At 33.8% G+C, this 25,524-nt stretch overlaps 2 protein-coding genes across 3 annotated transcripts in view; both read left to right on the top strand.

Annotated features, from left to right (window-relative positions):
* LOC125503637 (ankyrin-3-like) overlaps positions 1 to 16,884 on the top strand; it is a 71,820-nt gene extending 54,936 nt beyond the window's left edge. Inside the window, exons 19-31 of one of the 2 annotated variants that reach the window (XM_048664351.1) lie at positions 1,378 to 1,642; positions 1,931 to 1,948; positions 2,054 to 2,278; positions 2,479 to 2,639; positions 2,698 to 2,909; positions 5,881 to 6,085; positions 12,400 to 12,559; positions 12,719 to 13,067; positions 13,706 to 13,922; positions 14,276 to 14,542; positions 15,974 to 16,218; positions 16,275 to 16,518; positions 16,667 to 16,884. In XM_048664351.1, coding sequence (XP_048520308.1) covers positions 1,378 to 1,642; positions 1,931 to 1,948; positions 2,054 to 2,278; positions 2,479 to 2,639; positions 2,698 to 2,909; positions 5,881 to 6,085; positions 12,400 to 12,559; positions 12,719 to 13,067; positions 13,706 to 13,922; positions 14,276 to 14,542; positions 15,974 to 16,218; positions 16,275 to 16,518; positions 16,667 to 16,785 — 2,687 coding nt within the window. In that variant the 3' untranslated portion in view covers positions 16,786 to 16,884. Of the gene's footprint in view, positions 1 to 1,377; positions 1,643 to 1,930; positions 1,949 to 2,053; positions 2,279 to 2,478; positions 2,640 to 2,697; positions 5,384 to 5,880; positions 6,086 to 12,399; positions 12,560 to 12,718; positions 13,068 to 13,705; positions 13,923 to 14,275; positions 14,543 to 15,973; positions 16,219 to 16,274; positions 16,519 to 16,666 lie in introns of those variants that run through there. The other variant, XM_048664352.1, reaches the window with a different exon arrangement.
* A 4,695-nt stretch (positions 16,885 to 21,579) lies between these two features.
* On the top strand, positions 21,580 to 25,518 carry LOC125503639 (the record flags this gene model as incomplete). The annotated part of the gene is made up of 1 exon (XM_048664356.1): positions 21,580 to 25,518. A coding segment is annotated over exon 1 (3,939 nt), but the record flags the coding sequence as incomplete, so codon positions are not given.
* Positions 25,519 to 25,524: the final 6 nt, after the last annotated feature.

Genomic DNA, 25,524 nt, shown 5'->3' with positions numbered 1-25,524 from the left:
AATTTGCAGAAACAGCTTCCGCTATCTTTGCCTAAAAAAATGTTGGTTCTTTCAAAATGTTTTTGGAATGGAATTTCCAAAATAATTGTTGATTGATTACAGTTCAAATTAAAATGAATAAACCTGGTCGACTAATTTTTTTAGCTGTTGGCACGTTGTGCATAAGTAATTAGCTTAATATGCAGATTTAATTTAATTATTCCAAGGTTAGTTCTAATGCAATCTTATCAGATATTTTTTTACAGTAGAATGGAGACGTGCTTCTATTTTTTGTAAGCATCTTATTATTAGTCGAAATGCCTTCTCTTCTTGGCCCTTGTGTGCTTGGTTCAATATAGATTTGGCTGCCTAATTATGACATTTTCCGACAACAATAGTAGGACTTCTAGCTTAGCATGTTTCAGCTTTTCTTATTGTGATTGCAAATAATTGATGAACTGCAGCTTGAAGTAAACGGTTTAAAACCTTCAAATTTGTATCTTTTTTAGATATACTTTCATCAGTTTTATTACAGACATTAGATCTCGTTTCTGCGTTGATTGAATCAGGATTCAAAGCTATATATTTTCGTACTCCAACTCCATATTTAGCATTTATCTTCTTTTTTTAAGTTACTTTTCACATTTTTTGCTGTTCTCTGTCCCTCCCGATATAGACCTGAATATATTTCGTGTCTGGTTCAAGTGCAAAACATGTTTTGTAAATAAGATTCTTATAATTTAATTCCCATTGATGATCAAGGTCGAAGAAAGAGAAGGCAGCAGTAAAGCTATTTTAATAAATCGCCCTTCAAAATATCCTATTAAAATTTGCAGATGTGGTACGATGTTTTGCCCAAGTTTTGCCCGATCAGTGTAAACATGTTACGCGAATCAATAAACCGGTATTTTTAGCTTTGCATTTTATGCATACTCGGAATAGAAGCGGCAATTTTTGAGTTGCAGTTTTGAGCAAGTTTGCAAAATTTTTCGTGTTAATAAATAAATCGCACGATGTTGAAACAGAAAATATCAAATAAATAATCAAAATATATTCTTATAGCACAACTGCAACTAATTTAGGATTATGCATTTGGAACATTTCATTTCCAAAGCTATGACTTATTGTGGAGGCGAATGTAGAGAGTTCTCAACATTAGTTGAATTTTTCCAAACTTGCTTTTGAGCGCGATTTTTTTATTACGCTGATATCCACTTCCTGAGTACCATACATAAAGCATTCGATCTATAGCGATCGAGAATTTTTGATAAATAAATTAAATGAAAAAAATACAGATTTCCAACTTTACTAGTTGCGAAAAAATTAGACGCAAGCAGACCAACAAAAACCTCCTGTTGGTGAATCTGCAAGTGTATTAAATTCTTACGTTTATTTCAGGGGAAGATGCAGCATTGGGCGACCAAACCTACCGGTATTTAACAGCAGACGAAATGAAGTCGTTAGGAGACGATTCTTTGCCCATTGATGTGACACGCGATGAACGAATGGATTCCAACAAAATGATCATCGATAGCAACATGCTGCCTCCTCAACATATTGAGGATTCAATCAGCCCGGAACATATTTCCGGGAACTATACCGAGTACATTAAGAAGTATACGTCTGATAATATTGATATTAACAGACATCCAATAAATATAGGGTAAGAGTTCCGCGTCTTGATACTCAGTCGGATCATTCAATTTGCATTAAAATACCTACAAACTGACTTTAGTAGTGCATTTTTTAAATAACAATTTTAAGAGAAACTCTGGCTATTAACCAAATTTCATTGATTTCCCTGTATAGATGTTTATGTTGGTTTTAAGAACAAATCAATTCAAAAATATAATCCTCAAACTTGTATCCATCTGTTCCATGCACTAATCATTTTATAAGTGAGTTTTTCTACAGATTATAAACATTTTTCTTTTGTTCATGCTTTCCTTAGGAAACTGCATTGGAAGAAGTAAGTAACCTTCACCGACATTTCATATTAGCTGTGTACCTTCATTTGAGCAGCATTTAAACTAAATTTCGTACTGTTTTTCAATGTATTATATTTTCCTTCCAGTTTCCTAGTATCATTCCTAGTCGACGCCAGAGGAGGTGCGATGAGAGGATGCAGACATTCCGGAGTGAGAGTAATTGTGCCTCCAAGGTGCGCTCCCAGTCCCACCAGAATTACATGCCGATACGTTAGACCTCAACGGACACCACATCCTCCTCCACTAATGGAAGGTGAAGCATTAGCAAGTCGCGTTTTGGAGTTGGGACCTGTTGGTGCACAGTTTTTAGGGTAAAACTACATTTTTTACTTAACCGTTGTTTCAGAACCGATACTGTTTATCATAAGTAACTATCCATTTAATATCCAAAAGGTGCATATTCAAATTGAACAACTTGGGTCATTTTAGTTCAATAGAACATCTTTTCCTGGCAATTCGGGTTCCATTGCAACATTTTTCCGCAAGGGATTATGGTTTGACATCTTTTCAGACCCGTAATAATCGAAGTCCCACATTTTGCTGCCCTTCGAGGTAAAGAACGCGAAATCGTGATCTTGCGCTCTGATAATGGAGAATCGTGGAAAGAACACACCGTCAAAGCCGCAGAGGATATTTTGAACGAAGTCCTGCATGAAAGCTTTGAAGCAGAAGGTACTAAACTGCTTTGATTTAAAAAGAAATCAATTACTTAGCCTTGGTTTCATTCCAGATCTAAATCAAATGGAAGATGTTGCATCCGGCCGAATAACTCGGATAGTTACGCAAGACTTTCCTCAATACTTTGCTGTGGTATCCAGAATACGCCAAGAAGTGCACGCTATCGGACCGGAAGGTGGAATGGTATCCAGCAGCGTGGTTCCTCAAGTTCAGGCCATTTTCCCAGAAGGAGCCCTTACCAAGAAGATCAAAGTCGGCCTACAGGTAAATTTGTTTAAGCCCCGTAAGGGTGTTTCATTCGATAAGTTGCGTAAAATCACGGTTAATCATATTCCGAAGAAGAAACGATGGTCGTTGATCTGGTAATCAAAATGTTGATTTGAGAGACAAGTATTTTGCACGTAGGCAGGCACTATCAGAAATAAACCTTTCAACATTTGCGTAACGAAAAGTTGAGGAGAATTTCCAGCCAACTTTTGTATTTTTTTTATTTTAAGTAATTTTTCTTGCGGAAAAACTGCATTAATTTTTGCAATATTTTCCAAAAGTCTACACAAATCAACTAATTACTCAAATGCTAATTCTAATAATAATAACAATAATAATCAAGTAATCATTTCTGAAGGTGTCTGTCTTTTCCTCAGTCAAATAGTATGAAAAATTTGAACGGAATTCGGATTTCAAGCGCTAAAAATTACAAAAATGGCATCATTAATAACAAACTTTGTCTATCTAACTTTAATTTTGGTTGTTTCTAACTATTTGGATTCTGAATTGACTTTCCATTTTCAAGCATGATAATTTACTTGCCTTGTAAAGTAGATTTGACTATTTTGCAAGTATGAGTTTAGTTAAATACGTCGTTTGTCAAATGAACTGCATCAGAGCATTGATAATTCTAAAACTGTTTCATCTTCAAACTAACCCAAACTAACTAACGAAATGTGTAAAAATAACGCATTTATTGTACAATGATATCGACAAAATCGAGAAAAGAAAATTTTACGGAGGCAATCAATTTAAAAAATGCATTTTAAATTGGGTATCGGTTATAAGTAATTTTTCTCATTAAACGATAAAGTCTACTATCCGAAACCGAATTTTGCAATGCTTCTCACATACTTCGCAAATTACCTAAAACAAATTTTGTAAAATTACTGAAAAACTGGAGCCAAATTGTTAACAAGTCTTCCAGCGATCTACATCGTTAGCCTGAGAAGAACGTCTATGAAAATTTGGCTAAAAGGGCTTTTATGTATTGTTGGTTAATTAGCAGAAGGTGGTAAAATACTGCAAAAAAGCGTTGCCATAGTGTGAGTAAGTCTTGATGCAATATTAAGGTGTTTGTTTAAGGGCAACGTTTAAATTGTGAATTTAAAAGTACAAATTGTCTGGTATTTGCCTAGTTAAAATTTTAACTAATTTATTTATTTATTTGTACAGTTATTAAACATTTGTTTATAGATGAACAGAAAATTTAAATGAAAATATACTTAAAATCTTCTTGAAGGTCTTTTATACAAACATTTACTCGTAGCTTATTCACATTTCATATTTATTGGCCGGTTAATGTAAATAGTTTTTGACATGTACAAAAAAATAAAATATGATTAAACGACATATTTTATAGCAATTTTGCTGTGTATTTAAAATGTACTTTATCGCATTATACAGATATCAATTTACTGATTTTTTAAGTGGTATTAGACATTTATTTAGAAACTTGAAGTAAATAAGAACATGTAGAAACAAAACAAAGTATCAAATAATATTTTTGGTACATATATTTTTACTTAAAACAGTAGACAATATTTAACAAAATAGAATCTGTGAAATATGGTGTTCAAGTTTTATTGTTAAGCCAAGAAATCACATTGTGTGTATTAACTGGGAAAAGAGGAAAGCTATTACAAGACAATAAAATTATCCACAATCATGATTATTCGCACCAAAAGATAATTTAAATTAAATTTTAGAATGGGGATATGGAATTCTTGAGAAACCCTGCAGTTTTTTTCTATTTTAAATTCCTTAAAACAGAAAAAATTTAACAATTGTTAAAAAAACAGTTAGAATCATCAGAATCATTTCTAACCAGGCGAACGTGCAGATGAGAGACCAAAATTAGTATGTCTAATGAGCAGTATTGAAAAGTTTATCAGATAAAAAGGGTGAAATAGCCGAAAACATAGAAAATTGTAATAAATCTTTTAAAGTACCTAATTCAGTATGTTAGAAAAATAGGTGCTTAAATTTGAAAAGTGTATCGAATTTGAAGCAAAATACTTGAAACTGAAGGCGATGTTGAAATTGTGAAGATTCCGTAAATGAGAAAAGGCTATATTTGAGGCGAAACATTTAAAAGCCTGATTATTAGTCTGTTATTACTTTCATTATACTTTATTTTACCATCTTTTTCACCCATTTCCTAAAAAAACGAACCAGCAGAAAAAGTAGAAGCATACTTGCATAGTAGAAGTAATTTTTACTTTGAAAAGTGGCATACTACTGACTATTTAAATTCCATATGGTGAAATACAAAGTGCTTTCGCGAGTCTCTTTAATGCTTTGCAAATACTTGTTTGAACAGCTTTCCTTTTTTCATTATTTAGTAAAATTAGCTCATGCAATCATCACCCATTCTGTACTAATCTGCTCATCGGTATAACACTGGTTTTTCTGCACTAATTTTAAGTATGTAATATTAATGAGTGCCCAATAAAACTGATAAAATTACACTACTAACGTTTTATTGTTATTCCATAATATTTGGCTACAGTAACACTATTTTTTGGACACAATTTGTACGTAGCTGGAATGATAAAATGCCGACAACAATTTGTGACCAAAAACCATTATTGTATCCAAATAACAACCAAAGCACGGTTCAGGATCAATTTGGCAGTTCACAAGCGATTTTTATTGGGCTCTCATAGCTCAAGCATACATAAGATAGTGCTTTTCTTCATTCTTATGCTTTGTTTTTATTGGTTGCACTCCAATGTCGTTTTATTTTATCTTATTTTTCTGGTTGTTGAACCTTGCTTTGTGTTGTCTCAACCTGCATTTTCCTCTTTTAATTTCTTCCTCTCAATTGCCTTGCTTTGGTGTTGGTAAGTATCGCTCACTTACTAATCATTAAATTAAATTATGTTCACCAGCAGCTGATGGAATATTGAATGAGCAATTCCAGTGTAAATGCTTTTAATAAATAGTTTCCATATTTGCTCTTTAGGCTCAACCCATCGATCCAGAACTTACAGCCAAATTATTGGGTCATGGAGTGGCAGTTTCGCCAGTGGTGACTGTAGAGCCACGAAGAAGAAAATTCCACAGAGCCATTCAGTTGAACATGCCGGCACCAACGGCACATTCTCAGGGCATGATCAATCAATACAGTGGATCAGCACCCACGCTCAGACTGTTATGTTCCATAACAGGTAAGTTTGTCGCTTCGTTTTCCGTTAATTTGTTCAGATTATGTGGGATACATGTGAAATGTTTGGTGGCAAAACTTCGATTTTTACAAAAGTATGTTTTTTGATCAATTTTTTGGGGTAGAACGGTGGAGTCTTATTACTAAAAAAATAAGTTTCTTTACCAGCCTTTTTGGAATATAAATGTTTGGATGTCCTGGTGTGAGAACATTAATTTTAAGAGATGAGGCAGTTAAATTTTGAAATTATTTAACGTTCCCATAAATTCGGCTAGCGGCTAGACATAAGGCGTAAGTTTTTTAATATCATAAAACTCGTTTCAATTGAGATTATTGGACCCATTAAAAACTTACTGCCTATTAGTAGGCCTGAGTAACACTGTATTGAGTTGCGCTATTGAGTTCTTGCCGCTCTCTGAGTTAACGAGTTATAACTCATCGGTTAATGAGTTATAAGTCATTCATTAAAGCGGATTGAAGCCTTGCGAGACGAGATTTGAATTTTCACATCCAAAAAAAAGGCCATCAATATTTTTTCTGAGTAACGTTTTACTACTTTGCTCAAACAACTACAAAAAAGTAATCTAGATTTTTAGACAAAAAGTCGGTAAATTTTCTTGAAAAGTCGATCTCTTAATTTTTTCCGTTAAACGATTCAATTTGCCAGTATTTTACAGCAGAGCGTTAGGGAAAACGCGGTTTTTCTGTTCAGAGACTGTGTTGTTAAGAAATATTGATCTAAAAGTGAAGAAATCCCAGTTTCTAAAACTTTTCCAAAAAAATTATTATAAACTTTCGCTTTTTCAGGAAATTATTATAAACTTTAACATACACATTTTACATAAACTAGGAAATATTTTTGGAAAAATACCCAGAAATAATTATTACAAAGTTGCAAAAAGTTTTCCAAAAATTTTAATTTTGCCATTTTTGGCTGAAAAGGCCACATTATTGTCAGAAAATAAGAACATCATCAGAAAATAATGTTGTTTTGCGTTTTCGATTAAAAACTTCTAGTTTTGGGATCCGTTTTGGAGAAAACCTTTTTTTTCGTTTTTGTCACGAATTTGACTCTGAAAGAAGTTTTTGTAAAAGGTTTACAAAGCTATAAATAATATAAATTTATCCGGTAAAAGACCTCCAGATCGTCAGTATTTTTAAGTGAAACAACAAAATAGAACAAACTTTACAGTCTTCAGAGATATAGCGGTGATAAGATTTCCAAATAATCTGTTATAAACTTTCGCTTATTCTGTTCGTTTTTTATTACGATTGTATACGAAAAAAAATTGATTTTTGTACCAAATTCGAAGCTGGAAAGGGCTTTGAAAACTTTTAACAAAGCGACGAAATATTCGAAATTTATTTCATAATTTTTCGCGAAAAATACCTTAAGATTTTCAGCATTTTTAAGTGAAACTTTAGAAAATTGAGCATTTGGAAGAAAGAGTAACTTGGCTAAAACTGGATAATTATGACATTTTGAAGACATTTAAAAAATATTATTAATAAATGGCCCTTAATATAAATCTAAAAACAACTAAAAAGTCATCAACAATTTCCCAGCAACGGAACTGAATTACTACGCCGGTGCGTTGGGTTGGCGCACCAAGCCATTTGCGTAGCACTGCGCCAACTAGTAAAGTTACCCAGGTCTACATATTAGAAACAACATTGAACTTTTAACCATTTCTCCGAAAGCTCTACAATAGGATCTTTCTCACTTGCGCTTGATCCTCAAATTTGGCATTTATTTGCACAGATACTACAATAATTTAACCTGAATATTTGATTCGTTTTATCTAATAGTTTTGACTGCCGCTAGGTTTCGAAAATATTAATTTTTATAAATATTTCTTCGGCTTATCTTATTTGGTTTCTTGGTGTATTTTGTAGACAGTCAAATAATCTGAAACTATGTTTTGTTGGGTCATCAACGGTGTGGAAAAGAAAGACAACTTCGTTATTTGTCTAATTATTTAACTCAATATTTTGGTAAATGTTTTCCCTGTAATATGTTAAATTATATTTATTTTTTTCTTTATAGGACAAACAGAAGGCGCTATTCGGTAATTTTTTTGTCATTTCAGAGCCTAAAAGATTTCTTTCATTTTCAGTTAAAATTGTTCGGTTGCAACATGTTGCCCTAGCTTTGTCAGAATTTTAAATACTTAAAAAAAATTATAAATGTTTAGTAAATTTATATGAAAATATTTCCGGTGCTTGTGCAATTAATTGTTAGGTATACTGACTACAACGCGGAAAAGTTGCATTCATTTTATCTGAATGAAAAGATCAGAATAATAACATTTCAAGCAAAAATAAGAAGAAATAAGAATAGAACAAATAAAAATTGCTGTTCTTTTATCAATTGCAGGATTAATAAATGCATTTAAATCTATTTAAGCTTTCTTAATAACTCGCGATTCTAAATTACTTCAGCTGCTGCTTTTCGCTTGCACTTTCAATCACTTTTAAATCAAATTCATCTTTTCACATTTTCATATTGGGATAAAGTCAAACAGTTTGAAGTACTCGTATATTCAGTGGCTGATTTGGAAAACTACTAACTAATTGGTTAATTTTTTATGCTTTTTAAAAACTGCTGTAAAACAATTTTCTTTCCCTGAATAAATTTTAACGAAACTTTTAATAAAGATGTTTCACTAGAAGAAAATAAAATATAGTTTTTCAATGACAAACAGACCAAGTTGATTGATTTTTTTTAGGCAATTAGCACATGATCAAACGGCAATAACAGTAACCTTGATTTTATTTTTCGTAGACTTTGCGCCCCCCAACGGTCGCTATACGTCCAATAAATAATTCGTACTGTTTCTATTGGTCGACTTTATGTTTACTTTCTTTTATTTCAAAGCTTCTGATCTTTGCCTAGAATATGAGCTGAACACTCTGTATTTATTTGGCTATCCCGGATTAATCGTATCGAAAATTTTCGTAACAATCCGATTTTTCAAGTAACATAACAGTTTTATTTATCAAAAATTGTCAGTCCAACCTTCAGTTATTTCACCGTGTATGAAGTATTCGAATTTAAAAAGTGAATCGCTTTTCCAATTATACTTGTTTCTGTTTACAATAAAAAGACCTTAAATGAAGAGTAACGTTTTGAAGTAAGTCCATGAGATCCAAGTTAAGGATAAACTCTCCTTGTCCACGTTTGCCATCTTATTTCACAATATATCCCACAAAATCGCAGTGTAATTGTTGAAAGTTAACAAGAAATTTACCGCAACCTTAGAGACCATTAAGTGTAACTCTACAACTTTCCACACAAAAAGAAATGTCTTGACGTACTTTATTTGTTTTTATTTTTCTGAACCCGTTTCGTCTCGATGTTGTGTTGTGTCCTTGTATTATTTTGTAAATTGTTTTTGTTGTTAAGGGGTTGGCAAGCTTTTAGAGGATTTTGATGCAGTTTGAAGACTTTTTAGACTTTCGACTTTCTGTTTGAATTATTCAATATACCGGCCCCTTAAAGTTTAGATGGCCTTAGAGCGTAGATGTAGCATAGTAGATTAAAACGAAAATAGCTAGATAAATGGTAATTATTTTGTTTTAGAATAGATATCTGTATATATATGCTACACGGTGTTAAAGTTTGCTCTTTCCGGGACGATTTCAATTGAAGTCTTGCTTAGAAAGTTTGCCAGCCTCGCGCTTATTGTTTTTGAGCGACGTCATTGTGCTAAATTTCACTCAGAACTCACTCAAGATGGTTTTTTGTAATGGCGTCGATCAGGGTAGTTCTTAAAAGTGATTTCCAGCCATAATATTAGTTAACAATTCAGTTAATAAAATATTGTTGTGTTTTTCGTTAAAACAGTTTAAGTTATTTAAATATCTGCTGTTTTGAATTTCAAACAAAATTAAATTAAATTTTTTTTGCATTGGCTTGTTATAGGGCAACTAAATGTAAGATACATACAATTTTCACTTTTACGGATTACTGAATTCTAATACATCAATATCCTAGAAAAAACTAATGCGCTATTATTTAACAATTTTCACGCGGGGACCTATCAGGGGTGTTTCGGAAAAGATCTCTCAAAGGTAACTAACTAAAACTATTTTGGGCTGCCCCTTAGTATGTACATCTTTACTTTTTTTTTGGTTTGTTATGTTTTAATTTACATCTTTTTATATATATTTTATTAGGAATGTGAGAGATGGGCGTACGCAGTTTTGTATTGTTTCATCCCCCAAATATCCCGACTTTCATTTGGAACCGGTGTAGCTTCAAATTTAGATTTATTTATCGGATTTGCGTGTGTTTCCTTGAATCGGATTGTGGAATTCATTATGGTTTGTACTTACGCTTCTTCAAAGTTACAGTTTGTGTTAAATAGCAACGAATTAATATTTTTATTGCGCCAAAACTATTTAAATAAGCAGAAAGCCACTTCTGCTCATTTAAAACGACTTTTGTTGATTTGCAAAATTCTATGTAGGAATTCAAAAATAAGAAGAAATAGTTAAAATATTGCTAAACTCAAACGGGTTGATTTTATATATGGAACTTAAGAAACTGAATGTAACTTTGAAAGTAACGACCGTCAACCATCCTGAACGGCACAGAATAAATCTAAATAATAGTGTATGAAAGCATTTAGCTGTGTATATTATACTCAACTTTTTCATCTAATTTTGCCTTTTAGTCGTACTATTATTTCAGTTTTACTTTATTTATATTTACATTATTTTATTAAAAAATCACGAAAACACAAATACTGCAATTTTATTCACCTTAACATAGATTTGCTGCATACGTTATCCTTATGTTGTTAATTCGTTTTCATTTACTTTATGGTTTTTTTTCGATCTCTTTATGTCGTCAGATCAGTCGTACTCTTACACCGTCTCAATTTTATATGAAATATGATATGCAGAAAACAAATCGGAAGTTAGTTGCCACGCGACTGGTCTTTTCTGAAACCGTTCAAAGGACTGCTTGGCTTTTTGTATGCTTGGCACTTGCATCGCTTCACTGTGAAATTATGTATCTGATTTAGCTTAAGACATTTACAGGTTATTCCTGCAAACATGGTCAATTACTTCAGAAAAGGGAAATATATAAATAAAGCTCAAAGGAATGGGTTTAAACTGGCTTACAAAATATATCTTCATTTATTATTTGTTATGCAAATGGGACGGAAATATACTTAAATATTATTAGTATATTATTATATACTTAAACATGCTTATTATATTCATTCGTACACACATTTAGTAACTGTCTGGGTTACTGTGGCACATGGTGATTTTCTCTGATATATTTTTAAATTATACAAATCCACTGTGTGTGATCACTGTAGATTTGCATGTGAAATTACTTATAAATTACGTTATTGTGATCACTGATGATTTGAATTACTGATAATGTGAAATAACGTAATTTATAAGTAATTTCACATGCAAATCTACAGTGATCTACACAGTGGATTTGTATAATTTAAAAATATATCAGAGAAAATCACCATGTGCCACTGTAATAAATATATGGGAGTACAATTTGTATTCGCATGCTTAAATTTTTGCGTAATTACAATTGATACAACAATAAAAAAATAAAGTATACATTTTTAAGCACAAATAAATAGAAATGGTAAGAGAAAAATATGGAAAAATTAACAAGATAGTATTGCTTTGATCATGCATTTTTCCTCGATTTTATGTTATTTTAAATGTATAGGTAATATAATATATTAATGTAGTAGTTAAATAATTCTGACTATTTGCGATTTTTTGGGTAGTTGTGATACGAGTATATTGGGTTTTGAAATGATTGAAATCTGCTGATGACGGACACATAATTATCAAAAAAGTTTCTTGGATTTAAAATATTCGAGAGCTAGCAAATCATATTCTTCTATCTGCTCTGAAAAGCAGATGCATTAGGACGATACGAAAGCAACATAATATAATACAAATGTTGAAAACATACGCTATTAAAACATGGTGAATCTTAGGCTAAATCTGCATAATTTCTGCATGTTTTTTGATGCACCATAAAGCCACAGGCAATATTGCCATGTAATTCAATGGGAACAAAAGTAATTATAGTGATGTGTTATAAATTTCGAGTATTGTTCATTTAATGGAGCTTCACGTACCACTTGCTTAGCATGTTCTTCTAAGTATGTCTTGTTCAAAACTGGATTATTCCTTTTATTGTTTTTGAAATGGTCGATTTCAGAAATATTTTCGAAAATTTACTAAAGTTGACAATCAAAACATTGTACAGAACTATTATATTTGGCTGTTTTATTGTCCATTTATTTCGGTTTCTTCGAACAGGTGGAACCTCAAGAGCGCAATGGGAAGACGTTACTGGATCCACGCCATTGACTTTCGTCAACGACGTCGTTTCCTTCACCACTACCGTTTCAGCCAGATTTTGGCTAATCGATTGTCGAAATATTTCTGATGCTACTAAAATGGCCACTGAACTCTACAAGTAAGAACCTCTAATCGATGTTAAATCAAAATATTGCATACATTTATACAACTGAATAGCGCAGGTCGAATTTTAATGGGAATATTTCTCAGATAGTTAAGCACAGATTTGAACATTAAGTGGATTTTGTCTCAAAGCGGATTTTTTGGTAACTCTTAGGGAGGCCATCCATGTACCCTTCATGGCAAAATTCGTTGTATTCGCAAAGCGAGTGGATCCACTGGAGGCAAGACTGAGAGTATTCTGTATGACTGATGACAAAGAGGACAAAACATTAGAACACCAGGAGCATTTTACGGAAGTGGCCAAAAGTCGAGATGTGGAAGTGCTTGAGGGCAAATCCCAATATATTGAATTTGCTGGAAACTTGGTGCCTATAACGAAAAGTGGCGAACAACTGCAGTTTTCCTTCAGAGCCTTTAGGGAGAATAGACTGCCATTCTCGGTACGGGTGAAGGATCAGCATGCTGAGGCTGTTGGGAGATGTTTGTTTATGAGAGAAGCTAAGGTAAGAAGACAAGTTTTTACAGATTATCATTAGCAAAATAAGTATTATTTTGAATAGTTTTAAACTAATTTTTTAATCTAGTAACCTCCAGCAAATCGTGCATTTTGCCATCAACACAACTTACATATTAGCGATATAAAATAATTATTTTGGCGTACTGGCGTACTTTTATTTGGCGTAATCGATTCCATCCAAAGATGTCATGTAGTTGCTAATTTAATGATGCAACGAACCGGTATTAGCATACAAAGTAGCCGGATGACCACTATGTCTCACTTTATATTTCACACCTTAAATATTCCAATGTTTAAATTTTAAAAAGCTTCCTGCAGTTTGTTCCCGTGATATGGGAGATCGATAAGCATTAGCTTGATAGGATTAAATAATAGTGACGACAGAATTGGAGGTGCCATTGGGGATACGTGAGTGTAAACATGTGTCTTGCAATTCACAGAAGGTATATAAAATTATTCAATTTTCGAATTATTAATGATGCGATTAATATTCGTATTTCGGGTGTTGAGTTCTTCAAATTCTAGGAGATTTAGACGATTTTTGGCTGTACCATATGAATATTTTTCCGTAGTTATTTAGTTAATTTGAAATATTATGTAAAGTAATAATTTTTTTTTTTATAGATACTTAAAGGTGAACCACCCCAACAGCCAATCTGCATTTTGAACATAGTGCTACCAGATGATATAGTAACGGACACCATATCCTTAACCGATTCAGAATCGGGAAAACGACACATGTATCTCTCAGAATTCCAGGATTACTATCGACCAGATCCGCGGTTAGCAGATATGAGCAATTTACTGGGAGATGATTGGGTGGAACTGGCCTATCAATTAGGTAAGCGATTAAAGAATGTCCCCTCATCGGAAGTAGTTATTTAAATTAGCTGCTTTACAAATTAAATTTCCAAACAAATTATATTCTAAGCAAATTTGTATGTATTTGTCAACATTTTTGAGCAACTAAACTTTTGTAAAAGTTTGTAACATTGCAGATATTAGAATAATCGATTCCTTTATAATTTAAAAAAATTAATGGTCTTAATTAACTGTTTTAATTTGACTACATCTTGAATAATTTTTTGGTAAACTGAAATTCCATCGATGTGGTTCCTATTAAATTCTATTTAGCGAGAGGCTAAGTTTTCAAAAATCTGCTACATATCGTATAATGTTGCTGCTTGTTCTCAGGTTTGACTTCATCAGAAATAAATGTGATAAAATCCGAATATCCGGAAAGTATCGCCAAACAGGCCCAGTCCATGCTGAGAATGTGGCTGTCGCAATCTGGAAACAAAGCGCAAACAAACACGCTGGAGAACGCTCTCCGACGAATAGGACGAGAAGATATTATACCGCAGTGCCTCAACGTAGAACAACCTACTCATACGTTTACTAGAATTAAAGAACAGGAGATTGGTTACAGACTGAAAAAGAAGGACGAGAATGACTTGCCAGGTGAGCACTTTGAACCTAATATTGTTAGGTTTTTGTCACATACCCGAGATGTTTAAAAGCTTAAAAAAATTGAGTTTAGAAGTGGAAATCTTGAAGGTGGTGAAATTTGACCACCAAAAAAAATTTACTATTTACTATTGCGCATCATTCTTCATAATAAAAAGATTCAATTTGATTTTTGGTAGAAGAACAGTCTTAAAGTAATACATATTTGAAATAATAGCCTCCTTTGGTTTTCGCGCTAAACATCGACAAATTCAATAAATAAATTACACATTTACATGTTTTGGTGCATAAATATTTTTTGCGATATTCGATGTTCTTTCAATTTTCGCCCGAAAATGGTCTTTAAGCTTGCAATTTTTAATATGTTTAGGTTGAAAATTATCTTTTGCTCTTAATGAAATACACGAAACTCGACCGACTCCTTGATTTTTGAGTGAGTCAGATTTTCTGAGAATAGATAAATAATTAAAAGGGTGAAAAATGAAAATGAAATAACAACTACACATAAAAAGTTGTAGATATTAACATCTAGTGTATTTTAAGATAACACTAATTGATACAGGGTGTCTCAAATTCAAGCGGCATACCAAACTTACTTTTTTTCAAATGGAATGCCGTACTTGATTTGTATTGATTGAACATTGACCACGTCGTTTTTGCAACTAATGTCAAATTTAGACCAAAATATTATATAAAAAAGTTGTAGATATTGACATCTAGTTTATTTTAAGATAATAACAATTGCTACAAGGTGTCTCAAATTCAAGTGGCTGACCAAACTCAAATTTTTATAAATGGAATTCCCGAATATTTAAATGGTTATTAACTCAAAAACAGCTGAAGATCAATATAGAAAATGTACACCCAAGATGACTGGAATTTTGTGTATAGTTCGAATATGAAATAAAAAAAATGCGCAATTCCTTTTTAAAAAATGTAATTTTGTACCGCCCCTTGAGTTTCAGACACCCTGTATCAATTGGTATTATCTTACAATAAACTAGACCTTAATATCTAAAACTTTTGTATTTAATGATTTTCTTTAAATTTCAAATTAGATGTTAAAACGGCATGGCCAAAATTCAATCAATATTGGTTATTAACTCAAAAAGAGTTGAGAATCAATATAGAACATTTATATCGAATAGGCCTAGAATTTTACAAACATTTCGACGATGCAATAAAAAGTAGGGCATTCCATTTTAAAAAAATGTAATTTTGGACCGCCACTTGAGTTTGAGACACCCTGTATCAATTGGTGCTAGCTTAAAATAAACTAAACGTTAATATCTACAACTTTTATATTTAACATTTTTTCTAAATTTCAAATTAGATGCAAAAAGAGGGTGGTCAGAGATCAATCAATAATCCTGCACTGTATACATATTTGAATTTAGTCAGCTGACAAAGTTGAAACATTTTCAGATAAAAAGAAAATTGAGCACTTTGATAAGTACTCAGCCGAGGAAAAAGTCGTTGTAAAATCAGAGTCGGAAGAAGAGGACAATTTTGACAAGACCGTAACAGAAAGGCGTGAACAAATACAAAAACGTCTCTCAGCCGAAAGAGCAATTCCGGCGTCTTCACAGCGACGTGAAATCGTTCAGGAAATATGCGACATTAAGCGACAGAGCTTAGTGGAAGACAAAATTGCAGAAGTTTTGCAAAAGGTACCAACTGCGAACCATACAGATAGATGTATCAGTGTACTAGCTTATTCTCTTAGGTTGAACCAGAGACACAAACCAAAGCGGTACGGACACAGATTTCGGAAACGACGGAGCTAAAAACCACATTACCATCGAACTCTGTCGCTTCTGAAACTACCACCACAATTGTGGAATCGCACAGAATCGTAGAAGATACTGCAGCGCACAAACCGGGAGAAGATGCGAGATTTTTGGAGGAAGTCAGTTCGCGGTTCGAAGGACCGCAAGTGAAAATCGAACAGCGAGTTTCATCGAACGACGGTAAGCATACATGCTATTTTTGACAAAAATGCCATTATCTGATTCAATTGAATAACACAAATACAATTTCTAAAAAAAAACTTAAATTTTTAAGAGTCTAAGTTGTATTTGTAGAAGTGTATTTGAGAAGTGGGGGGGTGTGTTTTAGATCCAAAATCTCCCAACTTCTCCAAGACACCGCCACCAAGTCCAGCTGACTTTTTGAATCAACGACAAGTCGCCTCAGCCCAAGGTGAGTTTGTTTGTTTTTCACTTGTGTGTAGTTGAGTAAATCAGCAACAAGCTTAGTAGAAAGACAATATTTGAAATATTCATGTATATTCATAGCCATATAGTTTCTTCAATTATATTTGACCGGCATGAAAATGAATATTTTGGGTATTAAATATGGCATATCAATACAAGACATTGTATATTTTTGTGTGTGTTTCATCAATTTTATTTTAAGATTTGCGTAATGAATTTAAAACGTTTCTCCGTATCACTTCAAGACCATTTCTATGACCTAATTTGCTACAACTTCATAATACGCTTAACTTCAAACACGTATGAGTCTCCTAGACGGTAAATATTGATTTTCGCAAGCGAGGATATTCTTTAAAAGGCTTCCTAATTATATTCAATTAAATTAGACAAAGTCTAAACTTGACAACTTAGTAGTTCGGAAACTTTCGTTCAATCGGTTTACGTGTTAACTTTTCAGCTACTACAAGTAGGTAAGTGAATTTGTGGTATTTATTGTGGGTCTGTAACTAACTCTGTCATGTACCCCGTCGATATTGATATGCCATATTCCATGGAGTTTGCAGGCGGATAAAGATATTTTTGTTTAGTAATTTTTTATAAAATTTCACCATGGTCTACAACTTCGAGTATTTTTGACTACATTGTGTTGTAGATCTGTTTCTTGCTTTTACTCTGATATTATATTACCTAATCTTTATTGACACCCTTATTGTATTTCACTCAAAACCGTTACGAAATCACTCAATTACAAATCCGGTTTTGAATGAAAACCAATAGTTTTAGAACTAACACATATTTTCCCTTAAACACTTAATGTGCAACATTATGCTTTGGTGCAATTGCTTTTGCCATAAGAGCCGTTACTAAACAACCAATAACAGCCATTATAACAGAAATCTTAACAGAAAATAAATCATGTTTGGTGAAAATGTTAGAGTTAATTGCTTTGCGCTGGTATCTCAATACTTTCGCTCTTCTCACCCGTTTTTTATTATAATTTTTGCCTTTCTGCTTTACTGTCATGTTTGTTACTTCACTTGGAACTTCTTGTTCTTTCTAACAAAACGAATCGAAATTTAATTTATCAACTGAAGCTAAATGCGCAGATAATTTTTTACTGTATGACAAACCAGTAACTTACCGTGTAAGTTGAATTGAATTGAAACGTTTGATCTACTTTTTCTTCAACTTTTCAATTATTTTTGGATTTTTTATTTTTCGTAACATTTTATTTTCTGTGATCTGTTCTATATTTTTATCCGGTATTCAGCAGTATTGGTGCTCAACTAAAATTCACTGACATTTTTTTGGGATAAATATTGCGTTTCAGGAAACAATGTCTTATATAAAAGGTAATAGTTCCCGAGGCACAGGGTAACACCCTGTGTCTGTATTCTGATAAAGTAAAATGTGAACAAAATTTTTCTTTATTAAATAAATTCTTAATCATTTTTATTATTACCAAAAACTATGTTTTCTTAAATGGAGCTGGCCAAATTTGCTATTATTTGTTGGGTTTTAAATATAGCTTTCTTTGTAGGCAATATTTTGCCGCCTGATATTTTTTAAGCAACAAATGTGTACGTGGTTCCAGTCTACATTTCTCACGGATTTCCAAATTCAATAAATATATTGAAGTCAAAAATTCATTTTGAACAACTTTTATGAAATAATAACTTTCTAAATTTTTACTGAGTTGGAAAAGTATTTCTAAACGTGCTTGTATAAATACTATTTCATGTTTCTTATTTAGAGATCCAATTGGAGTTATTTAGATCAAAAAATCATTAGAGGTTTCAATGTGAAATATTTTGAAACCGGTGAGATATCGGCTTGAACAAAAAACGTATTTTTTTATTAAGAAATATCGGAGAACGAGATATTGGCAACGAAAGCCATATTATAGATTGCCAAACTTGTACTTACAAGCTACCTAATAGGAATTTAAATTCTTCGCTCTAAAGAAACACGCAAACGATTTTTTTTTTGTTTAAAAAATATATCAGTGAATTTTGTCACATTAGTTGAATACCACGCTGTAAAAGCCGATAAGTTGACGCCCTTTTTATGTTTTTGCCTGTATATTTTTGAGCGATGTGGTTGACAAGGCGACCGATCCTATTCGCACCTACACTAAGGATAAATATCCTTACTTGAATTTGCTTTTTCCAATATTTTTTTTATGGAACTTAACAATCGGACTAGAATTAATTATAGAAGTTTTTAATTTGAGTCACCACAATTTGTATATTCATGTCTTGAACATTTGACGATCTATTTTGTTCAAGGCACGATTAGTATTTTAATTCCATTTTTACATTTTTTGGTTAAATATAAAAAAATTGGGAATTTGTAAAAAAACTGCTGCACATTTATTTAATGTTCTGTATTATATTGCATGGGCTTTTTATAATTCCTTCATTCCTTTGCAAGATTGTTTGGTTTCTTTATCGTGTGAACTGTGGAATGATGTGTGATTTACACCTAGCTTATTAATGAAAATAAATAATTTAAAACGTCCACATGTAAAAATTATTTCCGTTTGCTTTGAAAAACTTGTAAAGTTTTAAATTGTTTATTTGACAAGGAATAGGTAAGGTCAAGCCTTACCTATTTCTCAACATGCACAAGCCATCCCATTCACACCTCAACTTAAATATGTAAAACACAACTTGTTTTGTAAAATTTAATAATTTCTTGCATTTTGTCTCATGTTTTTTAAAAATGTCCTTTTTCAATGATGAGCCGTTTTTGCAAACTCCAGGAAATCAGAATCTTGGTCAAACAGGTTATTTCAATCTATTGTGTTTTGTGTGTGCATGAGAACATATTTTGTTCATTTTTAATGTTCATTATCAGTTGGTGTGCTTCATGGACATGCTCAGAATGTAAAAATGAGCAAAGTATGTATCTTCAATAGAATAAGCCATGCCTAGTTCTTCTAGTAGGGAAGGCTGCATTAAAGGTCAGTAATGATATACCTACTTTGCAATCAAAATAATTTTTTTTGATAATGGAGAGCCTTTACACATATGTTATGTTGCTTTGTCTCTCTGCTAGTTGAGCATAATATGAAAAAGTACTAGTACGTTATTAGCTTATCGGGATCGTAAAACAGTAGTCGCTTTAAACAACATGCGGAATGTTATTGCCGGCTTTATAAATATTCTGAATAGCTGTCGTATCCACTTCACTTTCTATATCCCACCTAAAAAGTGTACACATTTTGTCCTTTTCTCATATTTCATACCTGTATGCTCGAAGGATGTTTGAGCAGGAGAGTTAATGATTTATTTTCTGACATTTCGGTTACTGAAACAGTTGCACATAAACCTTAAACCATGTTCTTTATAACCATTGTTAATATACACATTTTATACATAGCAACCAAATATTTCTGCTGTTTTTCACAAACAGGTGTTTTCAGCAATCCTTTTTAAATCTCTAGGACGAGCTCTGACAAATTTAATCCTTATGGAAGGTTTATTGTAGGATATTCGAATAATCGAAGGCGGATAATAAAGGAGTGCACTTATTAGACAAAATGACTGAATGGACTAGTTACGAACTGATTTCCAACTATTAAATGGCTCGAAGTGTTTATATTTGGAAAGATTTAGGGATGTTAATTTTTTCTCAGTCTCATCCTTCAGTTTGGATTATTGGGGATGTTTCCTTCGCTGAATGGAGACATTGAATATGTAGCGCAATTTAAAGTTGACGCTGTATTCATTTAGGGTTTTAAAGGGATCTCGGGTTTAGCTGTTCTTTGTATTTGGGAACTGCAGTTATTAAAGCAAAGTAATTGAAACTTATTTTTCTAGGTAAAAAATTAATCGTTCAATGGGATTGCGAAGTTTCAGGTACATTTCAACTAATGAAAACAAGTCTGCCTCTATTTAAGTTATTTCGTATTTTTCCCCTTTTCGTAGATAATGCCAATTACGTTAAATTTGCACAATTTTTTTGCCGACAACAATGAAACTGGAAAAAGTTCTAATTCCATATCTCAAGCCTTTTTTCAGGAAGGCAGGTGATAGCTGGGTTTTCCTACGATAAACATTCCAAAGTATTGTTAATTTGTACAGGGCAACTGGTTCAAACCTACTATTCCTTTGTTCTGAGAAACACGTTTTTTAACTATTGGGTGGTTAAGATTTGATCTTCACTTTTTATATTATTTTACATATATACATATATTATTATTTTATAATAATTATACAGCATTTTTTAAATCGAAAGATTTTTTTTGCTTAATCCGTTATGTTGTGGACCGTAAAAAGACTTTGCTTGGTTACTTTTCACCTACGAATTCTGTTTATTTTGTTATGATGTTTTACAAAAGATAATAATTGTTCATACTTTTCTAAACCTGGAAATCGGAGAATTTGAGCAGGTCTTGGAAAATGGCTTGGTTTCTCAAATTTAACGCATGAAGTAATTGAAAACAATTTTCGTAAACTTGTCGAAAATCCCAAATTCAAAATTTGTCGATTCGCTGTAATGGCAGTGCGTCGAATGGTCCCATCAGAATTAACGAAAATTGCAAAACGAAAATATTCTTGAATCCTGAGAAGGATGTGTTTTATTTAAAATGGTCGCTAAAAACTTAATATGACAAAAAAGGGCAAAAATGAAATTGTTTGTTCCTTTTTAAGTGAATTAAAAAAACTGGTACATAACAGATCCAAGGAATAGTTGGTCTGAATTGGTTATTAAACGGCTTCGTCGAGTTCGGGTCATGTTAAATTAAATATCTTTGTGTAAAACGCAGACGTATTTTGGTACAACTTTGAAAATTCCTCTTCCAACCCAATGTTTCTCCTTGCGATAGCGTCGAGTGCGTCGCCGCAAGATGACGATGACTCTTTGGATACTGACGGCTTCCGTGAAGATCAATATCTTCTACAAACGCCTACGCCGGGTGACAGCTCACCAGAATCTAAGTCAAAATACCTCGATAAGTACGAGTTTTATCGCGAAGAAATTCACGACATTGATGCGGAAGAAGTGACCGCCTATGAAGACGTAACTCGGTACTACGAGCACCAGGCTAAACTTTTTATCGGACAACGGAAGCGCCTCGCCTCCACTGAAGATTTAGATAATGCCGATGTGATAGATACGCTTAATTCTACCTCAGAATTACTGCCTTCCAATAGAGATAATGATTATACTGGAATTGTTAAAATAGGTTTAGATAGCTTTAAGATTGCAAGCAAAGATTTGGTAAGGCCCGATGCGCTTCTGGTGAAATGCTATACGTCGCCAGAAGAAAAGGGCGCAAAAGACTCGAAGAGACCTGAAGACTGGGAACGGAAAGAGAGAAAGACTGTTGAGAGATTGCACGGAGGTGCTGGTAAAGATAAAGTTGTCCCAACTGAGGAACATGTGTATTTAAAAACGACAACAGAAAAAGTTACTCTTAACTATACAGACAAGATTGCATCCACTAGTTGTGAGACGGATGAAAGCTCAGTAAAAATCACAGCGAGCGCTTCGGAAAAAATAAAGCACGATTATTCTGAAGATGCTAACTCGGACAAGCAAAAAGGCAAAACACCAGGACTACCAAAACTAGACAAACATATTATCCAAGTCCACCAGAGCACTTCTCCCCCTTCCAAACATGACCTAGATCCTACTCCTGACGTGTCTCCCATTGACCAGGCTAACAAGCCCACATTGGAACTTATAATTGGTCGTAAAGAGGTCAAAACGAAAGATGCATCTGCCACAGCAGAAAGTCGGTTGACACTTTATGGTCGCAAGGACGTAGAAATTTCAATTAAATCTCAGTCACACATTTCTGTAACTACTATTAGACGCGATAACAATGCGGGAACTGAAACTTCCGAGAAATTTGATGTCGGTTTTTGCACTACGGCGGGTACTGATAAAGTAGAACCTTTAACTTCAGATAAAACGATTCAAATGGATGATTACATTATTTCCCCCACAAAAAAGCGCGAAGAAAGTGTTAACTTTAGTGGCACTAAACAAGTCTACACATATGAGACTACAAACGATTTATCAGAAATTGCTTCTTCTGCTAGTGAGGGCAGTGCTTCACACCATGTAACCGATACAGGCATTTCGTTAACCAGAGGCACAACAACCGAAACATTAAGCATTGGAAGAAACATTCAAGGCCCAGGCATTCAAACGACTGGCTTCATATCTGATACTGTTGAGGTCGAAGAAGGTGAGTGCACGGATGCCGGCCTCAGCCCCATTCAAGCCGATGAAACTCTTCATCAGGAAATTGACGACTTAACTCTGCTGATTGAAACTGGAACTAGTCCCATTGAATTTGGGGATTCGATTTCTTTGGTTACTTCTCATATAGACACATCGGATGCAGGCACAATAACTGATCACGTTGACACCAAAGACGCTTCAAATAGTCCCATTAAAATAGAAGAAAGTCCCATTTTGTCTGCTGCGGATATATTAAAAGACGAAGAAATTTTGGCGAAGAGGCGAGGATCGGGAGATGTGAAAGCCAAAATTAAACAACTCGAGGAGCATGCGTTTAGACATGCTATAAAAAGTGAGTTTAGGAAACCAAAACGAGACATTGTAGACTCGGAAGATGAAATCTCGAGTATGAAGGAAGAAGAAGCGTTGAGAGCTTCCACAGAGACCCTGGCTCAAGTGGATGATGAAGAATATAAAATGGAATCTATAAGTGAACATATTGTTAAAGAGCAAGTTGAGGACTTTAGTGAAAAATCGTTGAGCGTAAGCAAAACTGCTACTCCAACACACACGAAGCATGTAGGCAAGAAAATTGCCGAGCTGCAAAAAATGTTCACTTCAGAAAATTTAGAAACTCAGGTAAAAATAGTTCCCAACGAATCGCCAATCTCAATCCCTTCCGAACAAAAGCAGTATCAATTAATTAAATCTGAAGAAACGATGCCCATCCAAGAACCGCATGTAGGAGATGTAGATGAGGATGAAAATGAAGTATTTCGATCGGTACGTGATAAAAGAAACTTATTCGAAGAGCTAATATCTAAATCACAAGAAGGAACACCAGTGAAGAAGCCTTCGCCTAAAAAGAAGGATATTCCAGCGCCGGAGTATACTGAGCAAGAGATACTGGTTTGCCTGAAATCGTTGGAAGAACAAGTGCTGGAAGAAAAGCAAAGAGAGATGGAATATCAGCTACAAGTGCAGGAAGAACGAAAAAAATGGGAGAAAAAAGAGACCTCTCCTACCGAGCCATGCGTAGAACCTGAGTGTGTGAAGATTCGCATTGAACCTAAACTTGACTTTTCAGGAGAAACGACTGACAATGGCTCACAGTTGCCGGTCTCTAAACTAAAACATTTATACGAACAACGTGGAATTGCAACGCTTTCCGATAATATTGGAACAGATATTAAAACATCTTATTCACCTAGTGAAGCTTTCGGCGAAGCAAAATTGGTATCACCTATTGATTCTGCAACAGGAAAGGCCAAATCAGAGCAGAGTGTTTGCATTTCAACTCTCGAAGAATCGATAATTAGAAAATCGTCTCCTCAAACTCTAGACTTTTCAATAACGGAGCGGTATCCAAGCATGAATACAGAAGTAAAAAAAATTATGTCGGAAGTTTTAGAAGCTTCAAAGCAGATAAGAGAAGATGTTAAAGAACTAAAGCCTGACTTAACTCCAACCCCGGATGGCCAGTTGGTCCAACTGATTCCTTCAGAGTCGTTGGAAAAAATCAAGGATTTAAAAACTTTTGAAGTCACAATTAAACCCGGGCAGATTTCCTACGAAACGGAGAAAATTACCATAAAATTACACTCTGTTAACAAACTTGATGACATGAAAGAGGCAGTTACATACCCATCGCTAAAGCCGCTCGACTCACCTATTGGTGAGAAGATCGATGACGTGCAAATCGCTACTAAACCACATTCCCCCATATCTTCCGACCCAATTGCAGACTTGAAATTGCCAGTTCATAGCAAGGTACATTATGTGAAAACTGAGAGTGACGCCAAAAAGTTCGTTGAAGTGGAAGAAGATCTTAAATTTCAGTCGCCTATATGTCACAAAGTTACTAGAGAGGCAAAATTGTCCATTACCGCGAAGTCGGCTGACGTGGAAGAGGATCTTAAGTCTCCGTTACTAAAATCTTCTGCATTTATGGCAGACGCAACATTGCCCAATCTCGAGAAGCTAGTAGATATGAAAATGACTCCTTTGGATCATAAAGCACCGAAATCTATAGACGCAGAATCCCCGATTGCTGGAAATGAAAATGACGTGAATGAGAGTCCTACTTCTCTATTACTTACGCCTGTCGAAATTAAAAAAGATGACGTAAACGAGTCTCATTCATTGCTAATGCTTAAATCTGTTGATTCTATAAGAGCCGCGAAATTGCCGATTGTTGTCGAAGAAGAACATGATCAGAGAGAGGCTCTCAAATCTCCATTGTCTAAATCTCCCGAACTTGTTAAAGACGCGAAACTACCAATTGTTGAGAAAGTAGATGATCAGAAAGAGGCTCTCACATCTCCATTGCCTAAATCTCCCGGGTCCATTAAAGACGCGAAGCTACCAATTGTCGAGAAACTAGATGATCAGAAAGTCGCTCTCACATCTCCATTACCTAAATCTTCCGAACTTGTTAAAGACGCGAAACTACAAATTGTCGAGAACGCAGATGATCAGAAAGAGGCTCTCACATCTACAATGCCTAAATCTCCCGAATCCATTAAAGACGCGAAACTCCAAATTGACGAGAAAGTGGAT

This window comes from Dendroctonus ponderosae, unplaced genomic scaffold, assembly GCF_020466585.1.
Source record: "Dendroctonus ponderosae isolate FM_Combo_2020 unplaced genomic scaffold, Dpon_F_20191213v2 Dpon_F_20191213_21, whole genome shotgun sequence".
Taxonomy (NCBI): Eukaryota; Metazoa; Arthropoda; class Insecta; order Coleoptera; family Curculionidae; genus Dendroctonus; species Dendroctonus ponderosae.
The sequence above is the reverse complement of the archived record's forward strand: the minus strand, read 5'-3'. Positions and strand labels throughout refer to the sequence as shown.